Source organism: Rana temporaria, chromosome 3 (genome assembly GCF_905171775.1).
Source record: "Rana temporaria chromosome 3, aRanTem1.1, whole genome shotgun sequence".
NCBI classification, from domain to species: Eukaryota; Metazoa; Chordata; class Amphibia; order Anura; family Ranidae; genus Rana; species Rana temporaria.
Window position 1 is genome coordinate 380,382,774 of NC_053491.1, and position 26,376 is coordinate 380,409,149.

Sequence of the window (26,376 nt, forward strand, 5' to 3'; positions counted from 1 at the left end):
TTTTTAAATCCTTTGTTGCATCTCAGTGATGCTGATCTCCTGCAAACTTTGAAGCCACTTTCATTTTTTAAATTGGTCGAGAAAAACGGTCGTGTATGGGCTCCAGAGCATTTTTCTCAATGAGAAAAATGGCCATTAAAAATTTAGATGCTGCTCTATTTCGCGTTGTTTTTCACGTCGTCCTTTTTAACGTCCTGAAAAACGGTCGTGTGTGTGCGCTTTAACAAGGGGGGAAAAAACATGCATGCTCAGAAGCAAGTTATGAGATGGGGAAATTAGCAAAACCAGCCCAAAGGGTGGCGCCAATTGAATGGAACTTCCCCTTTATAGTGCCGTTGTACGTGTTTTACATCACCGCGCTTTGCTCAAGTTTTTTTTCCCTCTCAAGCCTGCCTTCCTCTCAAGGCAGGCTTGAGAGGAATCACGACAAATCACGTCAAGAAAAACATAGGCCCAGATTCTCAAAGGACTTACGACGGCGTAGCGCTATGTACGCCATCGTAAGTCCGAATGAGAGCCGTCGTATCTATGCGGCTGATTCTTAGAATCAGTTACGCATAAATTCGGCTAAGATACGAGCAACGTAAGTCTCTTACACAGTCGTATCTTAGGGTGCATATTTACGCTGGCCGCTAGGTGGCGCTTCCGTAGATTTCTGCGTTGAATATGCTAATGAGCTAGATACGCCGATTCACGAACGTACGTGCGCCCGGCGTATCAAGATACGTTGTTTACGTAAGACATACGCCGGCGTAAAGTTACCCCTCATAAAGCAGGGGTAAGTCATGTTAGGTATGGACGTCGGAAACGTCGGAACAGCGTCGCGTTTTATGTCGTTTGCGTAAGTTGTCCGTGAATGGGGCTGGACGAAAGTTACGTTCACGTCGACTAGGCATTGAGCGGGCGTAATTTAATTAGAAAATTTGACGTGATACTGAGCATGCGCCGTTCAATAAAGAGTCATTTACGTGGGGTCACAAAACATTTACATACAACATGCCCCCTACCAGCCTAGTTTGAATTAGGCGGGCTTACTCCGTATCAGATACACTACGCCGCCGTAACTTAGAGCGGAAGATGTTTCTGAATACGGGACCTGCCGCTCTAAGTTACGGCGGCGTAGTGTATCTGAGATACGCTACGCCCGCCTAAAGATAGGCGCTTTTTTTAGAATCTGGTCCATAGTTTTTTTTAATGACATGAATAATGGTTGTGTGTACTAGCGTAATAGGATAAAACACATTTATTCAGGCTTTAAAAAGGGGACACATGATCTAAAATAAAACAGGCTCATCGATCGGGTGGTCATCAGCTGAAGAAAAACAGAATATTTCCGAGTTCTCTCAGGTGTGAATACCCAATCCTCCCGACTGTGCTCCACTCACCAGCCCCCCAGGCTGCGACCAGTTGTCCTCCCTGGAGTCTCTTAGCAGTGTTCTCTCCCACTGTCCTTCACTTGCTCTCTCATGTGCCTCTCTTCCAGGATCTCTTCTCTCCTCCTGGATGCACCTGAGCCCTGGCCCAAGGTCACCCCCCAGACTGGGAGGTCCACATGGGCCCCAAACCCTCCACACTCCCTCACCCCAGCTCTTCCACCCTACAACTCCTCCCCAGCTGTTTTGACCCTGGGTATTTCAAGGAGGCCTGCCCCCTGCCGATCCAAGATACCACAGGCAGTTCCACCCCTCCTCTCCTTGTTTCTTTCTAGCACCTTCTATAAAGAAGAGGGAGGTGACAGTGATGCTACCTGTGAGTCACCTAGCCCTGCCCTGCCCTGAGCCACTCCCAGCCAGGAATGAAAACAAACAGGCCTAGTCACGTGTTAGGCCTGCCTAAATTTTCCTACTCTGCTAGAAAAAAATCCTCACTCTAGCACCTTCCTAACTAGAGGGTGCTACACTCAGTACATTCAGTAGGTGTCGGAACTGCGTTCCCCTGTGTTCCCACTGAAAAAAAAAGCCCTGTATATGGCAACCAAAAGTGCCATACTACACTATTCTTTTCATTCAAACTTCAAACTATTGCATTTCTGATTTTAAGAATTCAGTATAGAGACAAAGTATTGTCGAAAAAAGCACTTATGTTTATTTTACCAATCATTCATGGTGTATTACTTCCTCCTCGGCCAAATAACTCGGGACGTGGCAGGGGCGTGTACTAGATTACATACTTTATATTGAAAGGTTTCCCTCTCATAAATTTGGTGTCTCTTCCCACATTGTTATGTCCCAGATTCTATTGAATAGAGTATTATTCCCTCTCACATGACAGTAATTGGGAATACATGAGATGAAGAATGCTGCTGGACACACCCATTGAGCTATCACAAACACATTAAATGGTGCAATGATTCTCTACTTTATCGTATATGTTTGGACTAATCACTTCTCCCAATCCAACAATAAATCACAGGCATCAAACAATACAGCGGAGTTCACCGATTTTATTTTAAGGCCTAATTTTAATGCAAATATAACTGGCGCTTGTTCATCTCTTTATAGCATGGTATTAAAAACTCCAGTGTAACTGACATACTTTGTATAAAACAACAAATTAAATATTAACCCTTACTTCCTACTCAGTTGATCACACAAAAAGAGGAAATCTCCCCAATGGGTACCTTTGGAAGGAGTTTAACGTTAAAACAAAAAGCCACTGACATAACGAATACAAAGAATTAGTATTGTCTTTCCTATTCTCCTTGCTTTGCAATGAGAGACCAATTCATAAGATCTGCATACATTTCATGATGCTGTTTAATGGCTGCTCAAGCAGTAGCCGAGCAAGTAAAGGTCCCACTGCACCAAGCATACACCTCATTTTCGGCCCATTTTGGCTTAACAATAACACGCTGAAAAGTTCTACACACAGGAGCTGAAATTCAGATTTATGCACACGTTTCCTTCAGTTTGTTCAAATTATTTTTATTTTTTTTGCTCTCTCTATCCCATTCAGAAGGTTGCCTTTAACCACGTAAGACCCAGACCATTATGCAGGTTAAGGACCTTGACCTTGCGATTCGGCACTGCGTCGCTTTAACTGAAAATTGCGCGGACGTGCAACGTGACTCCCAAACAAAATTGGCATCCTTTTTTTCCCACAAATACAGCTTTCTTTTGGTGGTATTTGATCACCTCTGCGGTTTTTATTTTTTGCGCTATAAACAAAAATAGAGTGACAATTTAGAAAAAAATTCAATATTTTTTACTTTTTGCTGTAATAAATATCCCCTAAAATGTTTTTAACCACTAGCTGACGGCCGTACGACTTTGTACGGCCGCAGTGCGGCTCCCAATCTCTAACAGGCCGTCTTTTTACGGCCGCCCCTTTGCTCGTTCCCCGCGCGCGCTCCCGAGCGCGCAGCGGGGAACTCCTGTGCTGGCCGTGTCCCCTGGACACAGCCAAACACAGATCGCGGTAAATAGCCAATCGCAGCGGCTATTTACAGCGCGATCTGTGGGGCCAATGAGAGATGATCTCATATGTAAACATATGAGATCATCTCTCATTGCCGGCTCTCCCTCCTCACACAGACAGCACGTGTGAGGAGGGGAGAGAAATCAAAGTAACCAGCGCTGAAGAAAAAAAAAAAAAAAAGACTAACCAGTGCCACCACCTGTGCCCCCCACAGTACTATAGTGCCCCACACAGTGCCCCCCACAGTACCCCACACAGTACCCCCCAGTACTACAGTGCCCCCCACACTGCCTGCCACAGTGCCCCCCACAGTGCACCCAAGTACCACTGTGTGCTCCCCAATACCACCGTGTGCCCACCAGTACCACCGTGTGCCCACCAGTACCACTGTGTTACCACCTGTGCCCACCAGTACCACCCTGTCCACCTGTGCCCACCAGTACCACCGTGCCCACCAGTACCACCGTGCCCACCAGTACCACCATGCCCACCTGTGCCACCAGTACCACCTGTGCCCAGTGCCCATCTGCCACCTCAGTGCACATCTGCAATCAGTGCCCACCTGTGCCACCTCATCAGTGCCCACCTGTGCCACCTCATCAGTGCCCACTTGTGCCACCTCATCAGTGCCCACCTGTGCCACAGTCAATCAGTGCACATCAGTACCCATCTCATCAGTACCCATCTCAGTGCCATCTGTGCCACCTCATTAGTGCCATCTGTGCCGCCTCATTAGTTCCATCTGTGTCGCCTCATTAGTGCCATCTGTGCTGCCTCATCAGTGCCTACCTGTGTCCACCAGTACACAGGCCTCATCGGTGCACATCAGTACCCATCTCAGTGCCATCTGTGCCGCCTCAGTGCCATCTGTGCTGCCTCAGTGCCATCTGTGCCACCTCATCAGTGCCATCTGTGCCACCTCATCAGTGCCATCTGTGGGCATTCCTGGCTTGTTAGGGTCTCAAGAAATGAGATAGGCCTTCAGTACATCAGGTGTGATCAGATGTGATCATTTTTTATGATTTGCACTATAGCTTGTAGACTCTAAAACTTTCACACAGACCAAATGATTTCCAAAAACTTTGGGTTATTTTTATCAAAGACATGTAGCAGTATAAATTGGGGCCAAAATTTATGAAGAAAAATTAATAATTTGCAAAATGTTATCACAGAAACTAAGAAAAAATCTTTTTTTTTCCAAATTTTCGGTCTTTTTTCATTAATAGCGCAAAAAATAAAAAACGCAGAGGTGATCAAATACCACCAAAAGAAAGCTCTATTTGTGGGGAAAAAAGGCCAAAAAAATAATTTGGGTACAGTGTTGCATGACTGAGTAATTGTCATTCAAAGTGTAAGAGCGCCGAAAGCTGAAAATTGGTCTGGTCAGGAGGGTGTTTAAGTGCCCAGTATGGAAGTGGTTAAAAAATATTTTTTTTCCTCAGTTTAGGCCGATACGTATTCTTCTACATATTTTTGGTAAAAATAATCGCAATAAGCGTTTATTGATGGGTTTGCGCAAAAGTTATAGCGTTTACAAAATAGGGGATAGTTTATGGCATTTTTATTAATATATATTTTTTTACTAGTAATGGCGGCGATCAGTGATTTTTATCGGTACTGCGACCTTATGGCAGACACTTTTGACCCATTTTTGGGACCATTGTCATTTTCACAGCAACAAGTGCTATAAAAATGCTCTGATTACTGTGAAAATGAATGAATGAATGACTTGTATAGCGCTACACATGCGAACTGAATCGCCTCTAGGCGAAAATGACAATGGCAGTGAAGGGGTTAACCACTAGGGGGCGCTAAGGGGTTAAGTAAGCCCTAAGGGAGTGATTCTTACTGTAGGGGGCGTGGCTGTAGGTGTGACATCACTGATCGTCGTTCCCTATAACAGGGAACAGACGATCAGTGACACTGCCAGAGAAAAGAACGGGGAAGGTGTGTTTACACTCACCTCTCCCCGCTCTTCAGCTCCTGTGACCCGATCGCGGGACACCGGCGGCGATTGGGTCCGTGGGTCCCGCGGGCGCAGTCACGGAGCTTCAGACCGGGTCACGAGAGCGCCGCCGGCGCACACGCGACCCAGGGCTGGGCTCTTAAAGGTGAAGTACAGGTACGTGCCTGTGCCCAGCCGTGCCATTCTGCCGACGAATATCGTCGTTAGGCGGTCCTTAAGTGCTTAAAATATCATAAAACCCACATCATAACAAATATCACTAAATAGTGTATTACATGCTGTTCATACTCACTCAGTCAATATAGTATTGGTTTTTAGTGTTCTGCAAAAAAACTGGTTGATCCTACTGTTCACTGTTCCTCCCTCCTGCCCATGTCCCCACTGCTGCTTAGGATTCTGCAGAGCAGCTGTTGGCAGCTCTGCACATGCTCAGTCTTCAGTGAGTTTCTGTGCTGAGCATTTCCTCTTTGATTACATCTGAGCAGCACATCTGACTATGGAGTCACACAGGTGTGTTTACACAGTGGTAAATGACAACCCACTCTATCCCTCCTCCTTCATGCCCACTAACCAGCTAAACATAATGGGGCAGGCTATTACCTGTTCATTAATTAGGGGCTTCACCTGTACTGTAGTTTAGAATCTGCCACCTGCAACATTCCCTGTTTTCTAAAAAGAAACAAAATTTACAGGTTTTAGCTTAAGTTCATAAAAAAATAGAATTCCCGATTCATATAGGCATGGGGCGTGGTCACCGGGTGATGTCACCTGGTGACCCCGCCCCCCTGACATCGCAGTCCCATCATGCCCCGGGCGGTGTCATCATAGGGGGCGGCCTATAAAAATCGTTGCGCACCGCGCACACGACATTACAGCGGGAGAGAGCGTTGTGTCAACATCGGAAGAAGAGAAGAGGGAATAAGACGACGGAAAAGACCGGGCCAGTGCTAGTAAAAGAGCAGGAAGCTAGCAGAGAAGCCCGGCAGAAGGCACTGGAGAGCGGGAGAAGGCACCGGAGAGCGGGAGAAGAGACCGGAGAGTCGGAAGAGACCACCAAAATCAGAAGAAGACCCCTGGAGCTACCTAATAAATGACGGTCTAGTGTGTTTTTTTTTCATTGACACCTTTTTTCCCTAGGTGAATGGGTAGGGGTACGATGTACCCACATACTCATTCACATAGGGTGGGGGGCCGGGATCTATTAATGGGGGCTCCCGGATTCCGATAAGACCTCGACAACCAATGGCCAGGGTTGTCGGGAAGAGGCCCTTGTTCTCATCAACATGGGGACAGGGTGCTTTGGGGTAAGGAGCTGCAGAGTGCCCCCCTGCCCCAAAGCGCCCACCCCCCCATGTTGAGGGCATGCGGTTTGGTACGGTTCAGGAGAGGAGGGTGCTCACTCGTCCCCATCCCCTTTCCTGACCGGTCAGGCTGCGTGCTTGGATAAGAGTCTGGTTTGGAACCGGCGTAGGGGGTTTCCCCTTAAAATCCATACCAGACCGAAGGGCTTGGTATGCTCTTGGAGGGGGAACCCATGCCGTTTTTTTATTTAAAATTTGTCGTGGAGTTCCCCCTCAAGATCAGCAGAGCACAAGTCGCATGCCAAAGTCGGAGCATGCAAGACAGCGTTCTGATTTTGATTCGACTTCAATGGTATTCAATGGGCTGAAGTAGGATCAAAGTCGGACCAAAGTAGTACAGGGAGCATTTTCAAAGTCGGACCGACTTGTGTCGGACCAGTTAAGACGGCTCCAATAGGGAAACATTGATTTTCACACGTCGTGCGACATAAGCTCCCAATGACGGAGCGTTTGTCGCACCAGTGTGAACCCAGCCTAATAGATGACCTGTGTGCCAATGTAGATTGGGAGGTTTTAAAACAAACCTTACAGTAATGTATCCTGCAACACAATATATCCTTTAATTTGGCGTCTGTGAAATAACGTTTTCTCTATGCCCACCTGCCATAAACAGCCATAGGAGCCCAGCTGACGTTTGTGTGCTTTATGTGTACATTCTATATCTGGAATCCTAATGCAATGATTTTTCTAGCAGTGGAGGCGAGTGGCACCCAAGTGATTCGGCCTGGCATGACGATTAATGCAGAGAGTGGGGATTTGTGTTTTGGAGCACAGAAAACCACAGCTTATTAATGTCTTGCAGCGTTATTGATTGTGCTCTTTATTATTTAACAAGGAGAGGCAGGTCGCAGCAACATTAAAACTTCTTAGAGGGCCATTAAGACTTTTAAAACAGTGGATGGTCTGGAACAGGAAAAACTTCAGGGCAGTCAGGGTGCATATTCTTCTCAAACGCAATTTACTAATGCTGTTCTCAATTTTCTTTCTACTAATCCAATGGTAAACTGAAGATTGTACCAAAAAATGTGCCTTAGAAAGGCAGGGTGCTAAAAATGAATGTTATATCAAATAAATGAAAGGACTGGCTGAAGTTCTCCAAAGTGGGATAGTTGCTAACTAGATGCCTAGCATGCCTACTGTCCAATTCAAATCTGATTTAACAGCTGGATGGGGGTGTTCACATTCCATGGCTGCCATGGCAAAAATGGTACACTTTGTTGTGTTTGGAATGGGGCCACGTCGCAACTGCAATACAAAAATTCTCCTGCGCTCTGGTGTTTTTGTTATGGGGTAATGTAGTCCAATCATAAGATAAAATCACAGGTCTTGCAACCCTCCTCTGAACCATGGGCGTTCATAGACTAATGGCCCGTACACACGATCCGAATATCGTACGACGGATCGTACGACTTTTTTCGCTTAATAGTCGCAAGTAAAATGAAATAGGTTATTAAAGTCACGAAAATTCTCGTACGACTGAAAAAAATAATCGGAAGTGATGTCATGTGTTGTAATGTATTTGTATTGTATTTTCGGACGACAACTGTACTGACTAAACGAAAATCGTACGATCTGACATCGTACGAGGAAAATTTTCGTGCATGTCCGATCGAATAATATTGGATGAACTGTCGTGATTGGCTCTCGAAAGTAGTGTACACACGATCCGAAAATCGTATGATCCTTCATCGGACGATGTCGGATCGTGTGTACGGGCCATTAGAGAAAAGAAAAAACTAGGTCGGTGTACCATATCAAATGCCTTAGCAAAATCTAGATACACTGGGGCAGATCCACAAAAGGATTAAGCCGGCGTATCTATTGATACGCCGGTGTAATTTTAAATTTCCCGCGTCGTATCTTTGTTTTGTATCCACTAAACAAGATACGACGGCATCTGGGATCGACCCGACAGGCGTACGTCTTAGTACGCCGTCGGATCTTAGATGCAATTTTTCGGCGGCCGCTAGGTGGCGTTTCCGTCTAAATCCGTGTAGAGTATGCAAATTAGCTATTTACGGCGATCCACGAACGTACGTCCGGCCGGCGCATTTTTTTACGTTGTTTGCATTCGGCTTTTTCCGGCGTATAGTTAAAGCTGCTATTATGAGGCGTACTCAATGTTAAGTATGGCCGTCGTTCCCGCGTACAATTTTAAATTTTTTGCGTCGTTTGCGTAAGTCGTTCGCGAATAGGAATTTGCTTAGAATGACGTCACCGTCGTAGGCATTGGCTGGTTCCGGTTAAATTTTGAGCATGCGCACTGGGATACCCCCACGGACGGCGCATGCGCAGTTAAAAAAAAATGTTGTTTACGTCGGGTCACGACGTATTTACATAAAACACACCCCCATTACATCTATTTGAATTAGGCGCCATTACGCCGGCAAAGATACACTACGCCGCCGTAACTTACGGCGCGGATTCTTTCAGGATTTGAAAAAAAAGTAAGTTACGGCGGCGTAGTGTATCTTAAATACGCTACACCCGGCGCATAAATGCGCCGCTGTACGAGGATCTGCCCCACTATGTCCACAAGCATTGCTCTACCCAAATTACAGCTCACCTCATAGAATGTCAAAAGGTTAGTCTGGAAAGTAAAAACTATTGATGAATGATACTATTTTCATCAGCAAATTCTTGGATATGGTACCTTATCATTCCTTCAAACCGTTTACATGCTACTGAAGTTAGGCCTGTTTCCAGGTATGTGTCTTGGCCTTTTTTTGAATATTGGTACCATATTTACTTTTAACCAATTTGTTGGTATTATTCCGGTCTGTAAGCTGTCCTTAAAATGATGGGAATGATGGTCTGGCTATAACTTGTTCTTTGAGAATTCTCAGGTGAAAGCCATCTGGCCCTGGTGATTTATTCACATTAAAATGGCTGTAATCCCTTACATATATTAAACAAATCCTCCTACATAAGTTGCACCTATATATCTGCAGATATTTCTTCTGTACAGCATTTACACAGCACGTCTGAGCCTCAGAAAGCAGGGGGCAGGGAGCTGAAGTAACACTCTGCAGAGCACAATGAGAGCTTATTGGAGGAATGGGACACTGCCCCCTTTCCATGGCACACAGGAACAGAGCTGAGGCTGTCAATCACAGGCTGTGTGCTGAAACTGCCTCTTGTGTCACCTGTTTAAGGAAACCTTGTCAGACATGATGTAGATAGGAGAGTAACAACGCAGCAGACAGAAATTACAATTAGTGCTCTGGACTGAGACGAGTATACACTATAGAGGGATATGCTTTGTTCATATTGCTTGTCAGCAGTTTACAACCACTCTAATGCTGGTCATACACTATACGAAAAATCGGCTGAAATTTGGTCATTTAGACAGCTCATTCGTTTTTCGGCCAGTTAATGGGCACAAAATCGATAATCGTTTGGGCGTTTTTGAGCCAAAAAACGAAGGACAAGTTTGAAAATTTTCTGCTGAATGAGGGATAAATTGAAAGGTTAATGTGTTTTCCATCCAAACTGTTTGTACTAGGTATATGTAAAAAAAAAGGAATACATTTTTTTTTTTATTTATGTCCACTGAAAGATTTATCGGTCATTACATAATGGCACTATCGTTCGCTCTCGCGGCCGAATGTTAATTTTTCGAAAAAGGGTTTGGCCGATGTTTCATATAGTGTATGGCCAGCATACGTTTTCTAGTCTTTGTTTGAATACTGGTTTCTGCCAGCCACAGAGGATGCATTTAATATAATGTTATTAGCATTACTGTCTTGTTTATTATACCCCTCCTTTTCATTCAAAATAAATTGAGGAGAAGAATGTATTTAATACAGTTAACCTCCCTCCATCACTTGTAATCAACTTCCCCTGATCATATTTTATTGGGCCAATATGTTCTGACCTCGCCTTTCTATTATTAAAATATTTGAGAATATACAGGTATCTGGGATTTTTTTGACACTCCTAAGGAATGTGTCTCTCTTAATCTATTTTAGTTGCCCTGATTGTAGTTTTACAATGCTAATGGTGACCCTTTTGTCTTATATTTTTTAAAGTACAATTTTTTTCTCATTAATATGCCTTTTTACATTAGTGTTCAGCCACCCAGGTTTAACTTTTGTTCTTTTGTACTTGTTGCAAAGTGGAATGCACTGACAAATGTCATTGTTTAATACGTCCTTAAAGCACTCCCACTTTATTTCAGATTTTTTTTGTTGCAAGAATGATCCCACTTCGTATCATGTAGTACGGAGCACAGCTTTGTAAAGTTGGCTTTTTAGAAATTTTGGGGCAGATTCTCGTAGATGGGCGCAAAAATGTGCGGGCGTAACGTATCTCATTTACGTTACGCCGCCGCAAGTTTTTCAGGCAAGTGCTTTATTCACAAAGCACTTGCCTGTAAAGTTGCGGCGGCGTAGCGTAAATCACCTGGCGGAATTCAAATTCGGCGGGTAGGGGGCGTTTCATTTAAATGAAGCGCCGAACGAACTGCACATGCGCCGTCCCTAAAATATCCCAGCGTGCATTGCTCTAAATGACGTCGCAAGGACGTCATTGGTTTTGACGTGGACATAAATTACGTCCAGCACCATTCACGGATGACTTACGCAAACGACGTAATTTTATAAATTTTCGATGCGGGAACGATGGCCATACTTAACATTGGCTGCGCCTCATATAGCAGGGGCAACTTTACGCCGGGAAAAGCCTAACGTAAAAGTCGTAACTTTACTGCGTCGGCCGCGCGTACGTTCGGGAATTCGCGTATCTAGCTAATTTGCATACTCGACGTGGAAATCGATGGAAGCGCCACCTAGCGGGGAAAAAAAATTGCAGTTACGATCCGACGGTGTAAGAGACTTAAGCCTGTCGGATCGAATGGATATCTATGTGTAACTGATTCTAAGAATCAGTCGCATAGATACGACGGCCCAGATTAGGACTTACGACGGCGTACATGGCGCTGCGCCGTCGTAAGTCCTTTCAGAATCTGGGCCTAAGTTTTCTCATCCTTCCCTCGTGTCTCCCTTTACTATAATTAATGGAAAAACAAAATTACTCAGTGTTAACTAAATTATTCCTTACTTCCACATCTACATCAGCACTGTGTTATTTGAAATTTGTGTGTCCAGTAGAACATTATTTCCAGTTGGGGCTTCCACTATTTGACTCATGAAATTGTCCTGTGTTACTTTCAAGAAATGACGAACCTTCATTGAGTGTGTAGTTCCATCTGCCAAATCAATATCAGTATAGTTAAAGTCCATCATGATTATAATATTGCCCTGCCTCTCTGCCATTTCTAACTGAAAGGAGATAATTTACTGTTTGTTTCGCACTTTTAATCTTAATGGAAAATGATTGAAGTGAATGGTTCTCAGACAGTGTCTCTGTAAGGGTTTAGGGCTTGGCATACACAACGTCTCTTTGTTTCCCTAGTGCATGCCATGGTTCTATCCTCTGACCCCTATGTTACTGCTGGATCTTGTAATCATGTAGGTGAACTAGCCATGGCACATGGCATAGAGACACAGGAATGTTACACTTTCAGAAGGGTTGAACGTTGAAAAGACTAAAGGAGGCTGCAGAGCTGCAATAGAGGGAAAGAAGGAGACACATGCCATTGGAGAGATGAGTATAATACCTCTTTCATTGCAGGTACCTTCTTTTTTTATATTTTTATCCTCACAGTGTTGCTTTAAAGTGGTTGTTGAGGTTAAAGTTTTCTTTTACCTTCATGCATTTATGCATGAAGGTAAAAAACCTTCTTTGTGCAGCTGCCCCCACAGCTCCCCCTAATAATTACCCGAGCCCTATTTCGATATAGCAGTGTGCATGACAGCAGCGGCTCTCCCAGATCTCTGCCTCCTCATTGGCTGAGAAACAGCAGTTGGAGCCATTGTCAATCACAGCCAGTAAGGAGGGAGCGGGGGGTGAGCAAGCATGACTGCCCCCGCAATCGGCTTGCTATGGGGGCACTTAGAAAGGGGGAGGGGCCAGAAGCACCAGTGGGGCACCTTAGAAGTGGAGGATCAGGGCTTCTCTGTGCAAAACAAGTATGTATACCTTGTTTATTATAAAAAATTTAAAAAAGCAAAAAAAATTTACAAGTATACTTTGCAGCTACACCAATGAAGAACCAGTTACTAAAAGGAATTCCAGTCAGAAGAGGCAAAAGGATACAGTAGTAATGTGCTAAGACTCTGACAAATGTTAGACTGGATTAAATTAGCTCTGAAAAGGAATTGAGACTCTGCACAGGTAGACAAGGCAAGAAAAAGACAAAAATGTGCCTGATATTGCATAGGTGAGCTATCAAAAAGTTTTTTTTAGAGTGTATTTCAAATCAAGCCCAAACCTTTTTTTTGGCTTAGAATAGTTTTGAGAGCTCAGAACCCAAGTTGCATTTTTACAGTTGTCCAGGGCTCCATTATACTTTCCCTCTCTTAAGCAGCCCATAGACGATTTGATTTTCTTTCCTTCTACCACAGTCAGTGTTGATGGAGGAATGCCTCCCACAGCGCTATTGTGTTCTGCCAGTGGGGGGACGCAGATTTTTGGCATATTTATGAGGGGTTAAACCAATTCCCAGAAAAAAGGAGCTGGAAGGGGGTAGTCATGCCAGCAGGGTCAGTCGGGTGGAAGATGGAGATGGATTGCTGAGGAGGTTGTTGGTGGCCCCTGCGGGTGCCATCTGGTCTGGGCGTGGGGGTGACCTCGGCCTGGGGCTCGGTGTTGGATGGACCCTCTACAACACATGGAAGAATCCTTTCCTGGAGGAATAGGAGCAAGCAAGAGGACAGCAGGAGCAGGGCAGCACATCCGGGAGATCTCCTGAGAAGTCAGCTGGGTGGGCTGGTGAGTGATAAGTAGGGGAGCACTGTGGAGAGAGTGTCAGTTGGGGAGGACTTTGGAGAAGTTAGCCAGGAGGGCTAGTGAAAGGGGCAGCTGCAGCCAGGAGGCCTGAAGAGGTAGTGATGGGATCAGTGACCACAGAGAGAAAGAGCTGGGAAACTGTAAGCTGCGTCACCCTATCTTCAAGTATGGGGCTGCGCGTCCCTGCTTGTAATGGGCCTTAGCTACCAAATTTCAACAAGGTGACACAGTCCCTGAAGTTTGTTCAAAGTCAAGTGGGCATCCCATATTTTACCAAATCCCTATCCAAGTTCTAATCTCTCAATAAATAACAAAAATTTGTGTGACAATAGCGAATATTCATTCACCAGTGTCACAAAACGGGGTGGGCAAGGGGCGCAGTTCTTTGCACCCAGAGAACACCCTAAATTGAAGCATATAAGAGCCTCTGGCTCTAATCACTGTTCTCTGACTCTGAGGGGACTGTGAAGATTTGGTGTGCCTGGCTATGCAGAGTGGGGGATCCCAATTTACTTGCAGCTCCTTAGAGGGTGCGCCACACAAACAATTAACCCCTCTGCAAAGGATATTTTTTTATTTGCGTGGTGTTAGGCTGGTAGGATAAAGTATTTTTAATTTTAAATGGTCATATAACATACTCCTTTATGATTTTAGGGAAAAAAAACCTGCCTTCCTGTATTTGGCAATTCTTTCTCCTTTGTATATCATAGCTATGCAAGAAAGAAAGAAAAAATGGTTCAGCTCCAATGATGCAACAGAAGCTTTGCCATTTGTGCTAAATGTACCGTGTGCAGTCAATCGGCATGTATTATGAGGATAGGGGATACACATGGTTTATGAGGGTGTCAGGCCATAAAATTACCATTATCTGTTCCCTCGTTGCAATACTAATAGAAAGGTACAATACGAATAGTAACGCTTTGTATTTAGTTATTTTGATCTCACCAATAATATCCTGTTTTCTAATTAGGTCAGATTTTTCTCAGAAATGAGCCAACACATTTTACATGAGAGCTGGCTGGATGAGAGATTTGAGGAAAATGCACAGGTGTGAGCAGGCAGAAAGTATTCTCTGGAACTAATGATAAAAATGAATCGAGAGTTAATACCGACCTGCAGATCAGCACACTAACTAATCATTAGGCAGCAGACGGGAATAGCAGATTAGTTGCAGACTTGTAAACACAGAATGATATGCAGGATCCTGATGTCTGCCTGGGCTATAGACAATCCTGAGATAAATGTTGGTCTGACTGTAAGTGTGAAAACTGGTAAATAAAGGCACTGGATAATTATCTATCTATCTATACATGGCTTACTTTTTCTTGTATTATAATGTTTAATCATCAGAAGGTGAAAACGTGTTTTTCTTACACATGGTTTAGGAGTCAAAACTAGCAGAGACCATAGAACCCCTCCTTTAAGCATTCTCTTTTCTCCTCTTAGTTGTTTACCTTCTCCTTGTTTCCTAATAATTCTCCCATCATATATTCCCCTCTCCTCTTCTTTTCGTCCTGCTATTTATTTTCCTTCTAGTTGTTCTTCTCTAGTTATTGTCTCTGCTCTCCCCTCTCCTCCTGGTTTTTCCTATTCTTCTTTCTATGATCTCCAATTCCTCTCCTGTTCTCCCTTTCACTCGTTACCCATTTTTTATCCCACACCCTTCCCTCTCCTTACTTCCGACGTGTTCTTCATTCCTCTCACCCCTTCTCCTATCTTCCTCTCTCCTCTTCTTCACCTGTCCCCCCTCTCACTCTTCACCAATTTATTATCTTTCGTCATACCTTCTCCTTACTTCCGATGTGTTCTTCATTCCTCTCACCCTTTCTCCTATCTTCCTCTCTCCTCTTCTTCACTTGTCCCCCCTCTCACTCTTCACCAATTTAATATCCTTCACCCACCCTTCTCTTTGCTTCCTACGTGTATTTCCTTCCTCTTACCCTTTCTCCCATCTTCCTCTCTTCTCTTCTTCCTAGTCATGTCTGTAGTCTCTCTGACCCTCTCCTTGTCATGTCTGTAGTCTCTCTGACCCTCTCCTTGCCATGCCTGCAGTCTCTTTGACCCTCTCCTTGTCATGTCTGCAGTCTCTCTGACCCTCTCCTTGTCATGTCTGCAGTCTCTCTGACCCTCTCCTTGTCATGTCGGCAGTCTCTCTGACCCTCTCCACATGGAAGGTGGAGGCTCCTTAAGAATCAATTTAAAGAACTAGGCTGCAAGATGAAGGGAAGGACCTCCAAGGTGATATTCTCTGAAATATTGCCTGTGCCATGCGCAACACAGGAAAGGCAGGGGGAGATTAGAGAGCTGAATGCATGGCTAAAGACCTGGTGTAGGAAGGAGGGATTTGGGTTTCTAGAGCACTGGGCTGACTTTTCATTGGGGTGCAGCCTATATGCTAAAGACGGTTTGCACTTGAATGGAAGGGGGTCTGCTGTGCTGGGGGAGAGGTTTATGGGAATGCTGGAGGAGTATTTAAACTAGGATTGAGGGGGGAGGGTGAATTAGAATTACATCGAGCAGACAGGTCAGTTAGTGGTCAGACATTAATGGAGAGTGGAATGGGGATAGATGGGGGGAGGGTTATGGCAGGTGACAAGAAAGTTCCCATGTTGCAAACAGCCATTGGAAATAATAGTGCCATTTGTACTACTATAAATTATATGAAAAACACCAGAGAAAAATGTAACAATACATTTAAGTGTTTGTTCACCAATGCCAGAAGTCTGCCAAGCAAAACAGGTGAGCTGGAAGCTCTGATGCATGAGGAGAGCTATGATGTAATCGGTATTGCTGAAACTTGGCTTCAATCCTCACATGACTGGGCTATTAATATTCCTGGCTATGCTCTCTTTCGGAAAGACAGGGTAAAAAGGAAAGGTGGAGGGGTCTGTCTCTATGTGAGAAGTGACCTCAAAGCAAGCGTGAAAGAGAACCTGGTTGATGGAGCGTGTGATGAGGCTGAAGCATTATGGGTGGAACTGCATACAGATGTGCGTAGTTCAAAATTAATCATTGGAGTTTGTTATAAACCACCCAATGTTAATGAGGAGGTGGAGACTCAGCTCCTTGCACAGATGGAAAGGGCTGCAAGGTCTGGGACGGTGATAATAATGGGGGATTTTAACTACCCAGAAATTGACTGGATTAATGGCACTTCTGGGACAGTTAAAGGACAAAAATTTAAAAACCTATTGCAGGACAATTTTATGGTGCAGTTTATTGAGGCCCCAACTAGGAATGATGCTCTGTTGGACCTGATAATCTCAAACCATGCAGAGCTTATTACTAATGTTCAGATAAAGGAACACCTGGGTAGCAGTGATCATAACATGATTTCATTTAATGTTAACTATAAGCAAGAAATACATACAGGAAATATTAAAACACTAAATTTTAAGAGAGCAAATTTTCCAAGGATGAGGGCTGCTCTCCAGGACTTGGACTGGGAGGGACTATTGGCACATATGAACACAGAACAGAAATGGGAATTCTTCAAAAAGACTGTGTGGAACCTCACTGCAAAGTATGTTCCCATGGGCAATAAGTTTAAAAGGCTAAAAATAAAACCTATGTGGCTCACGGTCAAAGTTAAAAAAGCTATAAACAATAAGAAAGTAGCTTTTAAAAAATATAAAAATGAAGGAACACTAGTGTTGTTTAAATGTTACAAAGAATATAACAGGATATGCAAAAAGGAAATCAAGGATGCAAAAATTCAAAACGAACGACAGATTGCAAAAGATAGTAGGACAAACCCCAAAAAATTCTTTAAATATATTAATAGTAAAAAGGTGAAGTCTGAGCATGTAGGCCCCTTACAAAATAATCTAGAGTGGGTGACTGGGGACAAAGAGAAGGCAAATTTATTAAATGTTTTCTTCAGCTCTGTGTATACAATGGAGCATGGGGGAGCTCATGTCCAAAATGGGGGTGGGAGTGACACAGCCCCAAATCCACAATGGCTCAAAAGTGATATGGTCCAGAAATATTTAGACAGAATAAAGGTGGATAAAGCACCTGGACCTGATGGCATCCATCCACGGATCCTAGGTGAGTTGAGCTCTGTCATTTCAAAGCCACTGTATCTAATATTTAGGGACTCATTAAAGACAGGAATAGTACCACTGGATTGGCGCAGGGCCAATGTGGTGCCCATATTTAAAAAGGGAACAAAGTCTTTACCAAGTAACTATAGACCTGTTAGTTTAACTTCTATAGTTGGGAAGATACTGGAACGTTTAATAAAAGACCACATGGATGAGTTCTTGCTGGAAAAAAACTATTTAAGCAGCAGTCAACATGGATTCATGAAAGACAGAAGTTGTCAGACAAACCTGATTTCCTTTTATGAAGAGGTAAGTAAAACCCTGGACAGAGGCGTGGCTGTGGACGTGATATATTTGGATTTTGCAAAAGCGTTCGATACAGTTCCGCACACACAGCTCATGTGTAAGGTAAGGTCTACAGGATTGGATATATCAGTTTGTAAATGGATAGAAAACTGGCTGAAAGCCAGAATTCAGAGAGTCGTGGTTAATGATTCTTACTCTGAATGGTCCAATGTTATCAGTGGTGTACCCCAAGGTTCAGTGCTGGGACCCTTACTTTTCAATATATTTATAAATGATATTGGGTCTGAGATCAAAAGTAACATTTCTGTCTTTGCAGATGACACCAAGCTATGCAGTGGAATAACGTCCTTACAGGATGTCTCCAATTTACAAGCCGACCTCAATGCTCTGTCTGATTGGGCGACTAAGTGGCAGATGAGGTTTAATGTAGATAAATGTAAAGTTATGCACTTGGGGGCTAAGAATATGCATGCATCATACATACTAGGGGGAGTACAACTGGGGGGGTCTGTAGTGGAGAAAGATCTGGGGGTTTTAGTTGATCATAAGCTCAATAATGGCATGCAATGCCAAGCTGCGGTTTCCAAAGCGAGCAAAGTCCTTTCTTGTATTAAGAGAGGTATGGACTCCAGAGACAGAGATATAATTTTGCCCCTGTACAAATCATTAGTAAGACCTCATCTGGAATATGCAGTTCAGTTTTGGGCACCAGTTCTCAAAAAGGATATAGGAGAACTGGAGAAAGTGCAGAGAAGAGCAACCAAATTGATAAGAGGCATGGAGGAGCTCAGCTATGAGGAAAGATTAGAGGAACTAGATTTATTCACTCTTGAGAAGAGGAGAATAAGGGGGGATATGATCAACATGTACAAATATATAAGAGGTCCATACAGTGAACTTGGTGTTGAGTTATTCACTTTACGGTCATCACTGAGGACAAGGGGGCACTCTTTACGTCTAGAGGAAAAGAGATTTCACCTCCAAATACGGAAAGGTTTTTTCACAGTAAGAGCTGTGAAAATGTGGAACAGACTCCCTCCAGAGGTGGTTCTGGCCAGATCAGTAGATTGCTTTAAGAAAGGTCTGGATTCTTTCCTAAATGTACAGAATATAACTAAGTACTAAGATTTGTAGGTAAAGTTGATCCAGGGTAAATCCGATTGCCTCTCGGGGGATCAGGAAGGAATTTTTTCCCCTGCTGTAGCAAATTGGATCATGCTCCGCTGGGGTTTTTTTGCCTTCCTCTGGATCAACTGTGGGTATGAAGTTGGGTGTATAGGATTTTACTGTGTTTTTTTATTTTGTTTTTTGTGGTTGAACTGGATGGACTTGTGTCTTTTTTTTTTTTTCAACCTGACTAACTATGTCGGCAGTCTCTCTGACCCTCTCCTTGTCATGTCTGCAGTCTCTCTGACCCTCTCCTTGTCATGTCTGCAGTCTCTCTGACCCTCTCCTTGTCATGTCTGCAGTCTCTCTGACCCTCTCCTTGTCATGTCTGCAGTCTGTCTGACCCTCTCCTTGTCATGTCTGCAGTCTCTCTGACCCTCTCCTTGTCATGTCTGCAGTCTCTCTGACCCTCTCCTTGTCATGTCGGCAGTCTCTCTGACCCTCTCCTTGTCATGTCGGCAGTCTCTCTGACCCTCTCCTTGTCATGTCTGCAGTCTCTCTGACCCTCTCCTTGTCATGTCTGCAGTCTCTCTGACCCTCTCCTTGTCATGTCTGCAGTCTCTCTGACCCTCTCCTTGTCATGTCTGCAGTCTGTCTGACCCTCTCCTTGTCATGTCTGCAGTCTCTCTGACCCTCTCCTTGTCATGTCTGCAGTCTCTCTGACCCTCTCCTTGTCATGTCTGCAGTCTGTCTGACCCTCTCCTTGTCATGTCTGCAGTCTCTCTGACCCTCTCCTTGTCATGTCTGCAGTCTCTCTGACCCTCTCCTTGTCAAGTCTTCAGTCTCTCTGACCCTCTCCTTGTCATGTCTGCAGTCTCTTTGGTCCTCTCCTTGTCATGTCTGCAGTCTCTTTGGTCCTCTCCTGTAGTATGTCTGCAGTTTTTCTGACCTTCTACTGTAGTGTTTCTACAGTGAGCACGGAAATGTTTGCCCAGGGTCCAATTAACAGTATATGACCCTGCATACCATGTATGATCTAAATAAAATATGATCATTTACAAGGAGCGGGTTGGGTGGGGCAACTGGCGGAGTGTAACTCTTAAGGCCTGGCTAGTAGCTCAGGACTTGAAATTTTGAGCCCTGTGTTAAATGATTCTGGCCACATGCCTACTTTTGAAAAACCCCCACCCTTGTGTGAAGGAGATGTTTGAAATTTGCTGGCTTTCTGTGGAACTATAAGACAAATGAACATTAAATCAACCTTTTTAGAAAAGGTGGGGGCTGTTCTCATGGGTTTTGAGTTGTGGAATAGGAGCTAATCTCATTAGCTTTTGAGGAGACACGCTGAGACTCAAGGAAACTTCACACACACAGACACATCTAATTTAATCTTTATTTTTAATAATATAATTACAGTATTGATGCTATTATTATATTCTACATTTTGATATTGTTCTTGTAAAATTTTACTATTTAATTATTATATACAGTTTTGAGTTTTTACACAAGAACTAAATGGATTTTCTTGGAACTTTCCTCATCAATATGAATTATTGAATATTGATTATTAATACAGTAATATCTCAACTTTAACACTCACCCCTTCTTCTATCTTTCCCTCTCCTTTTCCCTCCCACCCGAGTTGCTATCCTTCTTCCCAGCCCTGTATCTCAGCCTAGGCCGACAAGGCCCAGGCCTAGGGTGGCACTTTGCAGGGGGCGGCAAAACAGATGCTCTTTTCACCTCTAAGTTGTTCTCGCCTCTCTTTTTACCTTCATGTTGTTCTCACCTTTACTTTCACCTCCAAATTGTTCTCACCGCACTTATTCACCTCCAAGTTGTTCTCACCTCTATTTTCACCTCCAAGTTGTTGTTCTTCTCCCATTCATCTTTACGTTTCCTCCTAGTTGTTCACCCTTCTCTTCACTTCCCCTTTCCTCCCTTCTCCATTTTATTTTCCATTCTCTTCTTACTCTTTTCCTTCTTTATAGTTATTTTCCCTTTCTCTCCTCCCCTTAATGTTGCTCTCTACATTTCACCTATTGGGTCTCTTCTACCATTCTATTTCCGCCCTCCAAGTTGCTTTCCTTTTCATTCTTGCGGCCTCCTCTTTCCTTCATTCACTTATAAGGCAGGTTGTACTCAGCAGCACCTGCAGTTCCCCAGGCTTAGAGAAAATGCCTGCAATTTTACACTGGGCATATTTTCTGCCTCTCACAGTCCATGTACGGTACATGAGACCGAAAAAATTGTCTTAAAATAAATGTTCTACTGTTATGATATTGCATAAGGTAAAGCAAAACAATACGCTGAGCATAGACCTTAACAAGAGATCAATGACTGGATAAGTAAAGGGCAGTAACCCATGGCAACCAATCAAATTCAGACTTTCATCAGTCAGAACAATGAATGAAATATCTACCAGTTGCCATGGTTACTGCACTCTGTGTGTTGCATTTGGTAATATTAAAAAGCCAACATGCTCAACAATCTATTTTCAATCAATCTGTGCTCTGGAAAAATATCCATATGCATCAGAGCATACAGCTCATCTCAGTGACCGACACATTACACTGCTTCCCTGAACAACCTGTGTGCGCTACGACCCAGGACATCCGAGCACATGTTGTTTTTTTTTAATGCATTCATCCACCAAGTCAATTTTTGCAGTACTTCACCAATGCAATAAGAGGTGGCGGAACAGTCTTGTGATTAGAAACAGAGCAGGTAATGGAAATGAGGTGGCTGGGGACACGCACGCACAAATACACACATACTCCATAGGACTTTACACTTTCCTGGAGCCGGTGGGAGGCTGCGCTCCTATACTAGCGCGATGGGGCCAGAGCGTAAAGCGTGAAGCCACATAAGCGTCTGTCACGCTTCTCTCCACTTTCGCAGCCATCTGAAATGCAGACTTTGACTAGGGGGCAAGTGGGACTAACCTGACTGGGTTATTAAGTACAGAAAAAAGGCTTTAAGCTCTTCAAATCCATTACGCACTTCCACCTGCAAAAATTCGAATTTATTGTATTATATTCCACGATGCAAAGGGTCAGTAAGTTGTTTTCATTGCATGAAATGGTATAGAAAATAAGGTTTGCAAGGCATGTAACGCTGTGGGGAAAAAAATGAATATTCTGCCTGTGAATTTTCTTTCGTTTACCCTCCCCGAGAGACAGGCCTGACTCACGCTGTCAATCTGAGTTTCACGGCCCATTTGAACCGCGCATCACGTCCTCCTGAGAGATTCTTATGTTTAAACACAACACAGTCAGCATTGGGGGAAAACAAACCGTTAACCCGTAAGAGAAAGCAGAAGGCGAAGTGGTGAAACTCTGCAGAGTCTTTGTTACAACGAGGGAGGGAAAAAAATTCCTTTATACAAGTGGAAACAAAATGGGCCTTTTGTATGGTTATTGCTTGGGAGGAAGAAAATAAGATAATTGCATAGTTACATGCCTTGAATTACACATGTTTTTTTAGAGCAATGCACTTGAAATATTCCTAATGGCAGGTTCTTTCAGCTGCTTCAAGGCTGACTTGTGTTGGGGGTTACGCATTGTTCATTTCTGTATGTCCTTTAACTATATGGTTGCTTACATTGTTGCTATCTGTCAAACCTCAATGTGGACCTTTTATGTGCATGTTGTACTCCGAAAGAAAAAGAACAAACAAGGTTTAAGCGCTTCCGGACCGCCCACCGTACATATACTGCGGCATGGGCGGCCCGGCTGCGCAAAATCACATACCTGTACGTGACATTGTGCACGCAGTGTAGGGGGCAAGCTCACCCGCCCCCGGAGTGCCGCTCCCACTGTGACTGGGCACAGCAGGAGCAAATTAGCGGGTCGCGGTGGCCCCGATGGGCGCCGCGACCCGCCGATCGTTCACAGGAGACACGGAGCATGTAAACCTATGTCAGTGACGAAAAGAGAGCTCTTCTGTTTCAGATAAGAATTCCAGAATTCCGCGGGGATTTTGATCTCCTGGTTAGTACTAGTTCAGCTCATTAGCGCCACCCTTTGGGCAACTTCTGCTAATGTTGTGGTATGGTTAGCATGCGTGTTTGATGTGTACACACGATTGGATAATTTTAAAGCATGCTATCCGACATTTGTTGGCGGAAAATCCAACAACAATCGTCCGATGGAGCATACAACAGCCTACCATCACACAATTCCCATCGGAAAATACAATCGTGTGTATGGGCCTTTACACTCTCCCACAGTTAGAAATCACTCCCTAGGACACACCTTACCCCCTTGATTGCCCCCTAGTGGTAAGCCCTTCCCTGTAAGTGTCATTTATAGAGGGATCAGTGCATTTTTTTTAACACTGATCATTGTATTGGTGTCACTGGTCCCCAAAAAGTGTCACTTAGGGTCAGATTTGTTTGTCACAATGTTGCAGCCCTGCTAAAAATCGCAGATCGCCGCCATTACCAGTAAAAAAAATGCTATAAATCGTTTTTTTTTGGGGGGAATGTTTTATAGCAGAAAGTAAAGAATATATATTTTTTTTAAATTGCTGCTTTTTTGCTAATAGCGGAAAAGACACTGAGGTGATCAAGTACCACTAAAAGAAAGCTCCATTTGTGGGGAAAAAAAGGACATCAATTTTATTTTGGTACAATCTATGAATAGAAAATGACTGAATGAATGAAAGGTCTTGATTCTTACTAACAGATCATGTTTCATTCAAAGAAGCTATAGTATAGCTCAAACATCACTAAATGGCAAACTGCGGTCCGGACCTGGACCAAGTCAATGTCCCATCCAGACCGCCGCAGTTGTGTCATTTAGGAGCTGGTTCTTCCTCGCAGTTGCCCCTAGCACTGTTATCCTTGCAGAGCGGACATCGCTAGGCAGCACAGCCGGATGGATAGTGGGAGCTGATCTTGCATACTAGCAACCAATCAGTTAACTGGGGCAGTTCCCACCCTCTGTCCATTTTTGTGCTGCCTTTCTGATGTCAGCTCAAGACCTCCCGTGCCTCCCGCCCTCCACCCGGTGTAAGTCAGGACTGGGAAGAGGGCTCTTTCACTGCTATGAAGGACAAAGTCATTTGGGGTCTAGAAACTGTAAGGAGGAGGGGGGTGATGTAAAAGGGGGGCAAGGACAGGTATGTGAAGGGGGTTCTATTCTACAAAGGGGGTGAGGACAAGAATGTGAAGGGGGGTAGGGAACTGCAGTGTGAAGGAGGGGTGCCATAAAGGGGGAGAGGACAGGAATCTGAAGGGGGTGCTATAAAGGGGGTGAGGACAATAATGTGAAGGTGGGCTGAGGAATGTAATGTGAAAAGGGTGTTCTATAAAGGGGGTGAGGACAGGAATGTGAAGGTGGGTGAAATGAAGGGGGGCTGGGAACTGCAATTTGAAGTAGGGGGGGTGATATAATGGAGGGCGAGGACTGTAATGTGAAGGGGTACTGAGGACTGTAATGTGAAGGGAGGGATTATGTGCAGGGGGGACTGAGAACATTGGTGTTATAAAAGGATTGTGATGTAAAGGATCTAAGGCTATGTTCACTTTACTGCGCTCTGCGTGTAGGTGGCCCATTTATTTCAGTGGGCTGCCTTAAATGCAGAAACACAGAGAAAGAAGTCAATGACCCTTTTTTAAACTGCGCCGTATTAAGCTGAATAGAACTGTGGTACCTTGTGGTTTGACACTCACAAAAATGTGCTGCGTTTGCCAATGCACAGAGGTGCCAATAAGAATCAAACATGTGAGTCAGATCTCTGCTGGACCTTCGTGAATTTTAATTCATTACCCCTGGTATAGCTTCTATGAATGATGAGGTGGGCTGAAAGGGCAGGCATAGTCGGAACTCTTAATGAGTGAATATGACAGGTCCCTAAGCTCTACTAGCCCTTGCCGCACCAGTAGATGACAGCATTAGGTGTGGATCCGAGCAGGAAGATTTTAACTAATGCAGGAGCCAACAGCACAAGGGACACATCGGATTGATAGTAAGTAATCTCCCTTGTGCTGATTTATTTTATTATTTTTACTAAACTTAGGCTTTAAACTTTTAAACCAAAAACAAATTCCTTGTATGCCTGTATAATCATGGCTATATAAATGAGTAAAATAAATTAATAATTTATTAGTAATACCTCGCATTTCTCCACCACTGGTTGCTGGCCACACTCGGAGCTGTTCCCAGCCACGATTCCTGCTCGCAGGCTCTCGCTGTCACCGGTCCCTTCCTCCATGGAGTAGGTTTTGGAGCGGTTGCTGAGGCGATGTGAAGTGCCACTTTTCTGGAGCAGACTAAGCTGCTTGCGCAGGACACGGTTTTCCTCCTCCACTTCCCGTACACGCACCTCCAGGCTCTCTCGCTGACCGGAGGAGGAATAACGAGGACTGTGAGGCTGGGTGTCCAGCGGAGACAGGGAGACGGCCTTTCCATCTGCAAATAATGGACAGAAGATATCAGGAAATGGAGACATTGCAGAGAGAACAGAAACAAAATTCAGACTTCACTGGTTGTAGGCTGATTCCAGGTCAATGAAAACATTGAAGCCATAGACAGACAAAAAGAGTTATAATTTCAAAATAAGGTCAAGGTCTCATTATATGTTCTCCTGAAAACTAGAAGGGAAGGGACTCAGCACTCAAACCTCGGACTGTCATGGATATATATGTACGGCCCACCCTCCATGACACCCCACATGTGTGTTACGTGGTTGCAAGAGGTTAAAGCGGAGCTTCAAAATGGGAGTCTGCCTCCTCCTGCATCCCTGGACAGTTAAAAAAACTATTATTAAAAGTCAGCAGCTTCAGTATTTGGAGCTGCTGACTTTTAATTTTTTATTTCTAGGCTGAAAAACCGCTTTAGGTTCAGCGCATCACGGATCTAGTGGACAGATTACTGGAAGGGGCTGGGGAAGACCCCGCTGTCATAGTGCACGTTGGCACCAATGACAAAGTCAGAGGCAGATGAAGTGTCCTAAAGAACGATTTTAGGGACTGTAACAGAATGACCCATGACACCCAGAGACTTTTGAAGGATGAGGGGTACTCCTGTGCCAGCGTCACTAATGACTCTTGGATCTAGGGTCATCCTGTGCCCCTTTTGGGCATAGGGTGACTAAGAAATATTAATTATAAATTACATGAGATGGGACATTACTGATAATTCATGTTGCAGGATATCTTGAGATATTACAAGTGGTTATTCTGACCCCACCAGGTCAGTGGAGTGTTTTCATTCAATGTGAGGACACATGCTTTTGAGGTGTTAATTGGGGCTGCTCCTAGACATTCCATTGTGAGATGCTAATTCAGTCCATAAAGGTCAGATGTCTAGCTTTT

At 44.2% G+C, this 26,376-nt stretch overlaps 1 protein-coding gene across 1 annotated transcript in view; it reads right to left on the reverse strand.

Moving 5' to 3' along the window:
• Positions 1 to 26,376, reverse strand: part of LARGE1 (LARGE xylosyl- and glucuronyltransferase 1) — a 611,138-nt gene that overhangs the window by 300,135 nt on the left and 284,627 nt on the right. The window contains exon 3 of the mRNA XM_040345658.1: positions 25,176 to 25,471. Within this exon, the coding sequence (XP_040201592.1) occupies positions 25,176 to 25,471 (296 nt within the window). The remainder of the gene's footprint in view (positions 1 to 25,175; positions 25,472 to 26,376) is intronic.